At 40.7% G+C, this 7,129-nt stretch overlaps 1 protein-coding gene across 1 annotated transcript in view; it reads left to right on the top strand.

The window, feature by feature from the left end:
• Positions 1-7,129, top strand: part of Gcsam (germinal center-associated, signaling and motility) — a 12,206-nt gene extending 5,077 nt beyond the window's left edge. The window contains exons 3-6 of the mRNA XM_013028526.1: positions 1,375-1,419; positions 2,773-2,819; positions 5,755-5,783; positions 6,496-7,129. Coding sequence (XP_012883980.1) covers positions 1,375-1,419; positions 2,773-2,819; positions 5,755-5,783; positions 6,496-6,744 — 370 coding nt within the window. The 3' untranslated portion in view covers positions 6,745-7,129. The remainder of the gene's footprint in view (positions 1-1,374; positions 1,420-2,772; positions 2,820-5,754; positions 5,784-6,495) is intronic.

Raw genomic sequence — 7,129 nt, 5'->3', positions numbered from 1 at the left:
AGGAGACTAAGATTTGAGGATCACGGTTTGAAGCCAGCCTGGGCAAGAAAGTCAGTGAGACTCTTATCTCCAATAAACTACTCAGAAAAGGCCAGAAGTGTGCTGTGGCTCAAGTGGTAGAGCGCTAGCCTTGAGTATAAAGAGGTTCAGGGATAGTGCCCAGGTCCTGAGTTCAAGCCCCAGGACCAGCAAAAACAAAACAACAACAACAACAACAAAACACTTTTACCAATACTTAACTTTATACAAGGTAAGCAGTATACATATATACATATACATATTTTTTTTCATTTTGTAAAATAAGAAGTTGTGACTCAATTTGCTTTGAGTTCTGGATCCAGTAATTCAGAATCTACCATCTCCTTTCATCTCACTCTCAGATCCCCTTAGAGAACCTGGTTTCTTAGCATTGGTCAAAGACAGTAGTTTCCTTTTGATGTTTAATTGCAGAAGTGGGAGATATAAGCAAATGGCTTAATGAGTACTGAAGGAGGCCTGAAGAAGGAGAGCTTTCAGGGCTCTGATGGTGTACAGATTCTGGAGGCTGATAGAATTTGCAGTCAAGCTGGTAGCCAAAGTCATGGCCACAGTTCAGTCCTTTTCTTTTCTGCTTCTTCTCAGGAGCTTGAGAGGAAAGCTCGCAGGCAGGAACATTTTTGAATGGGGCTTTCCACATGCTTTTACATAATGTAACTGGTAAAGTATTTTATAAATGGTTTCCATATTCAATCATATAGACAATTAACTAAGCCCGATTCAGAAAGAATGATATTTAGACTTTAGCCTAAGTCTCTGACTGCTGAGAAATTCCAAGCCTATCTACCATAAAATGTAGATGTCCAATATTTAGCTATACTATTGGAGTCAAGGTGGTAGATCTAATGATCTAGAGTTTCTTTGTTGTTGGCTATTCATTCTTTTATTTATATCTTCATCAGATATTTATTGGAAACATATTTACTGTGCTTCAGGTGGTGTCACCTATACTGATGATACATACCACCACGAAGGAGTTAAATATGGTCCCCAAGTCTGTGACACTTATGTTCTAGAACAGAATATAGATGAGTGAGCAGAAAATCATCATGTAGTGCAATAGAATTCAACAAGTAGTGAAATCCTGAATTAGTCTTCTAAAGTGTCCTTATGTCTTGACTTCTTGGAGACAATTCTTGTGCCCTTTGTCACAAATGAGTGAGAAGAGAGAAGTCATTTTTCCCTGAATACAAGCAGTAGGAAGGAGGTAGCTATGTCATGTATGATATGTGCTTAGTTAGGAAACAAAACATTTCCCCCAGAAAATGGCTATCGCAGGTTGACTATCTGAAGAAAGTTGCAGAAGCCTAGCTTGTATCATTTTTATTTGCATTTTAGATGCTGGGTTCACCACTCCACGGAAGGGTGTTTCTGCTTGCCATGGTAAGTGGAGAGGTTTCTCTTAGAAGACATTTCCCTCTGTGTGGTATGGACAAGCTACTTGCTTGCGACAACCAGCTATCCATGCCACAGCTGAAGCCAAGCTTGGCACTAAGCCCCAGATGCAGTCACCTGAGAGTCAATCAGAGAAGCAGCTTGCATGTCTGCTGGGAATCAGGAACCATTATCTCATAGGCAGTAGACTGTCCTCGCATTGGTGAGACTGAGATGTCAAGATGAAGCAAAGCTGGCTACTCTGTGTTCCCAGAAGCACATATTTGTGTCCCTTGCACGGAGAGTGAACAGTCCAGATGATATATTTCTAAACTGAGACACTATTTTTAAGAGATGCTTAAAAACTAATGGCTAGGTGATTGATAATGACATTAACCTGACAGCAAAACAGAACCTATGGTCATCCTTATAGGAAATATGTCTTTTGTCTCCTGAGATGTATGGAGTTTTCCCAGGGGGTCTTCTACACAGTGCATCTAATGTATGTTTGCTTGTTAGCAGGGGAAGAGATCATACAATAAGACTGAGATAAGGATAATCCTGGTTCCTCAAATTGTATTATGTAAATCAAACTCATAGTTTGTCAGAAACTTTCTCCAGAAATGTAACTTATTATGACAGCGTATTTCTCCTTCTGTAAGTAAATTCTATATCAAACTTAGAAAAAGAAGGGGAGGGGGGGGCAGAAGGAGAGGAGGAAGAAAGCGAGGGAGAGACAGAGAAGATATATTTAGGATATATTTCTACTTGGCCTCCTCTTGTATTTTTAATTGTTTATTCTGTTATTTTATATGTTGAAAGAGGGATTGAAACAGGCACATAAGCCAGGCAGCAGCAGCACATTCTGTTTTACTAGCAACTCAGGAGGCTGAGATCTGAGCATCACAGTTCAAAGCCAGATGGGCAGGAAAGTCCCTGAGACTTGTATCTCCAATTAACCACCACAAAGCTGGGAGTGGAAGTATGACTCAAGTGGTAGATTGCCAGCTTTGCTCGGAAAAAGCTTAGGGATAATACCCTGACCTTGAATTCAGGCCCTAGTATCAGTACAAAAAGAAAAAGGAAAGAAACCACCAGAAAGGAAAAGAAAAGAAAGGTATGTAATTTTAACGATTGGAATTGAGTTTTGCCTGGTGTGGTGGCACATACCTATAATCCTACCCCTAGAAAAGCCAAGCGGAAGGATCTCAAGCCCGAAACTTGAGTTACCTAGTGAGCAACTGTCTCAGAAGAACAAAAGATAAGTTTTGACTAAGATAAATTTTCATAGGTTAGTATCATTTCTTTTAAGAGTCCCTGGGTATTGAAATAATCAACTTACTTTCCTCTTTCATTTTACAGGAAAAAAGGACGCACGTTGAAAGCAAGACAAAGCTCCCCAAAGGGAAGTAAGTCTGCTTCTCTGGCACTGTCACTCATGGTGGTGTTGTGTTTTCCAAACTGTCTCTGCCCTCTGCTCCTGGGCAGATTTATAAACAATACCTGTGCTTATGGCAGCAATATACCCAAATGCACAGCTCTTATCCCACAACCCTGTGAGCTCAGTGAGGCGGTGAGGTTGGCTGATGGATCGCCATAGTCCTCCGTTGGAACCTGCCTAGTCTGGAGGCTGAGGAATTAACTGGAACCAACAAATGTGAAAAGTGAAGTGTGAAATGTGAAAAGTGAAGTGAAAGACAAATGGACTGAAAAGCCAGCGAGGTCTTGAGAGCAAGGAGAGGTGCTGAGGGGTTTTACACGAGGGCAGGTAGGATCACATCTGCATTAAGAGATCACTAGGATTGCTGTGCAGAGAAATAGTAGCCGGAGTGGCAGGAGCCTTTGTGGAAAAACTACTTGGAAGATAGTACACGTTCCCTGAGACACATCTCTCCTTGAAGTTAAGAAGGGAAAAGAAATCAGGAGGAGGATGATGAAGGGCAAGCATCACAAGGAAGAGAGTAATGAATAAAGGGCAGGACTAAAGACAGGCCATTGCATTTCTAAAGAAGAGAAGGAAGAAATTTTGTCTTCACCTTCCTGGCTTTAAAGAGGAGGTTGTATCTCATTCATTCATACACTCAATCAATCTTTGTAATGAGTCTGAAAATTTTATTGTTAAACCTCAGAAAGGCCTTAAACTGAAAGGGACTCTCTTCTTGCAGTGATGTGCTCTTTTTGAAAATACAGACTTCCAAGACAGATTGCTACTGTAAGGCAAGGGGGTAAGCTTTTATGTCTTCAAAGACAGCACAATTATCCTCTGTACCCACAGGGGAATGGTTTCAAGAGTACCAGTGGATACCAAATCCATGGATGCTCAAGTTCCTTATATAAAAATAAGCAGTACTTACTTATATATAATCTACACAACCATCCTATATGCTTTATTTTTTAACCGTGATAGTTCCATACATACATTTAGTATGTTTTATTGTATTTATGTTTGTATTTGTATTATATACTACTTCTGGGGCTCCCCTTTTTGAAATCTTTCAATTTTTACATGAATTTTCTTATGACCAAGTACATACAATGTACTTGGATCCCATTCTCTCCATCATCTTCTGTTTTCTCATTTCCTTTGTAACTGGTGCCTTCTGCCATATGGTTCTACATATTATTTGTGTCCATTTTTAAAATCAACTTTCCATATATGAGAGAAAACATGCAGCATTTGTCCTTCAGAGTCAGTCTTATTTCACTTAATATTATAATCTCCAGGTCCATACATTTTCCTGCAAGTGACATGATTTCATTCTTTATGATTGAATAATGTTCCATTGTGTATGTGTGTATGTATGTATTTTCCTTATGTATTCATCTTCTGATGAGTATGTAATGTGGCAATAATAAATAGTGCCAAGATAAATGTGGGTGAAAAGATACTTCAATTATTACACAATCCATTTATTTAACAAAAAAAAACACCTACAATGACAACAGGGTTTATACCATGGGGGAAGAACATACAAAAGAAACAAAAAAAAAATCACATAGTACATTAAAAACAACAGCAACATAGAAAAAAACCTCTTGTGTCCCTATCTTGGGGTTCATTTCACTTAGCATTGTATATATGGTCATATGTACATAGCTTTTGACCTTTTCTGCTTGTTTGGTAAGATTATTGTGGACAGTGCCCTGTATCTTGTATGTACATTTTTCTAATTTGGAGAGAAGGGAAATAACAAAGTGCTAAAACAAGGATACAGGTCGACCCATTGTAACAATGAGACATACAAGACACTAAGTTAAAAACAAACTTTACAACTTGGTGGGGGGAGAGAGGAGTTGGTGAGGTGGTGAGGGAAGGGATGGTAGGGGAAACACAAAGGAGGGGTAACAATGCTCCATAGGAAATGCACGCATTGCCTTACTCATGTAACTGTAACCCCTCTGTACAGTGTCTTTACAATAAAATATATTTTTTAAAAAACACAGATAGATATGATATATAAATAAGTGATCTAACCCTCCCAATTGGAACCATTGTAATCCAGGAACAGTGAGTCCCAAGAAGCCCTCATCTCCATCAGAGAAAAACTTAGAACACACTTGATAGAATACACTAGGTGCCCAAACCCAAAGACCATTTTCTTGTCATGTAATAAGAGAAGCTCTCATTGGCCATAAAATTTAGGTAATTGTGAGAATCTGGAGAAATGTAAATCTACGTGCATTATGGGAGCCTGCATGGACACATCTGCCTTTTAACAGTCTTCAATGAAGGACACCTGCTTACTGATCGAGTGGGTGTGCCACTTTCAAAAAGCTAGCAGATATGTTCATTTGCCTCTCTGCTGCATGACCAGAGCAATTATCTTTTAGTAAATTAAAAACTTAGCCTGCTGTGTTGTCTCTGCCAGCAGCTTTGGAAGGAGCTCCTCTTCTAAGTCCCCTTGAGCTCCAGTCTCCACACTACTTGCTATTTCCTGTTGCCTGCAGCCCAAACCACGCCCTCCTTGTATCTTAAGTCTCTCCCAGACCCTGGTACTCCGCCTATATTGGCCTGTATGCCCCTGGAGCACAGGACTGTTTCTGATGCTTTTTTTCTCCCCAGTGGCTTATGTGGAATAAGAATGTGTTGTACTACGGGTAAAGAAAGAGAAGGGAGAAGGGGGAACGATTTCCTACTCGGTAATTCACCAAGTTGTGACTGAGGGAGTTCTGTTTCTTCTTGAGATGACCTTGTAACTCCCCAACAAACTATTGCAGATCTGAAAATGCTCAAAGGGTTTCCTGTTTTTTTTTCTTGACTTTCTTGTGCTTTAGACTCCAGCCCCCACCCTTGTCAAATCTTTCCCTGACTTGACATTCATTCACTGTATTTTCTTTCTACAGATGTAAGAGTGACTCCTGTTCCCATCCAGGTAATATGACCCTTTTTGACTCTAATATGGAAGAAAGGCCTTCCATACCAGGACAGTGGGTGAATTCAAGACCAGTACACGGGCCTGGTAGCAGATGCAGAAGCACCAAAAAGTGAACATTAGATCTATTTAGGATAGACAACATGCTGTGTGCTTTCATTTCATGGGGGAACTAAGACATCAGGAGATGTACCCCCAAGCTAGACATAGAGCCAAAATTCAAATTCCAGTCTTACCATATACCCAAGTTTTTTCCCATGCTCCTTCCTGCATTTGCTTTTATGTCTTGAGTCCATCATTGACCTTCCCTTGTTTTGTTTCCTTGTTTTGTTTGTGATAATAATCTCTTTAATGAGTACTTAAGTATCATAACCCAATTATATCTCTTTCATAAGAAAGAGTTGCCGCAGGACCTTGAGACACTGAGAAGCATCCTGAGTGGTCAGGGGTCACTCTGGAATGTGTGGCAGAGAAGACAGTCATAGGGATGTGTGCTCTGAGTAACATGGTAACATGAGAGTTCCAACTGCTTGCTCTGGAGCTTAGGGTAAAGGCACCCATTTAGGACACACATAGCTGGAAATGGCAAGGAAGTGGTGGTGTTAGACTTTCTCCAGGATCAGTCCCATGTCAAAGCTAAATGTGAAGAACATGGCAAGAGGCCACCTCTTAATGATGCATTTCCTTTGACCCACAGGGCAATGCTAACCAGACCCCAACAGAGGAGCTGTGCTACGTCCTCATCAACCATAGTGCCTTCAGGAAGCAGCCATCGGGAAACTCTGCTGAGGTGTACTATGAGAACATTTCCTACAAAGCTGAGAGGCCCTGGGAATCTTTGGGAGGGACAGAGACTGAATATTCACTTGTCCATGTGCCTTCCACCCCTAGGTACCCACCTCACCCAGAAGGTGACTATGACCTTCTCATGCCTAGCAAAAACTCTCACTCTTTACAATAGCCAAGGTGCCATGCACAGCCCCTTATGAGATTCAACTGCCCCATTTTCCAATGAAATGATTGGACTAGAGTTTGTTAGGCTGGGGGATTTTGGTGAGTACAGGCATGAGGCACAAAGCTCTCCATCTTGCTTCTTCTACAAGTCTCTGTAGAGAAAAAGCTGTCATCCACAGGTCCATTTACATTCTGTTCGATGTCCAACATCTGCAAGTCAACCACTATATTTGAGAAAGGAGGTGACATCTTTGAAGTGGTATGAAAGTACTTTGTAATGGGAAAGGCTCCCCCATCTTTACAGCTGTGTCCACCTCAAAAGGCTGTTTTTATGCCTAGGCTCTTATAAAATAATCCCATGACTTCTACTCTGAAGTTGGAGGAAGCATATG

The sequence above is a fragment of the Dipodomys ordii genome, unplaced genomic scaffold (assembly GCF_000151885.1).
Source record: "Dipodomys ordii isolate 6190 unplaced genomic scaffold, Dord_2.0 Scaffold111, whole genome shotgun sequence".
In the NCBI taxonomy this organism is placed as follows: Eukaryota; Metazoa; Chordata; class Mammalia; order Rodentia; family Heteromyidae; genus Dipodomys; species Dipodomys ordii.
The sequence above is the reverse complement of the archived record's forward strand: the minus strand, read 5'-3'. Positions and strand labels throughout refer to the sequence as shown.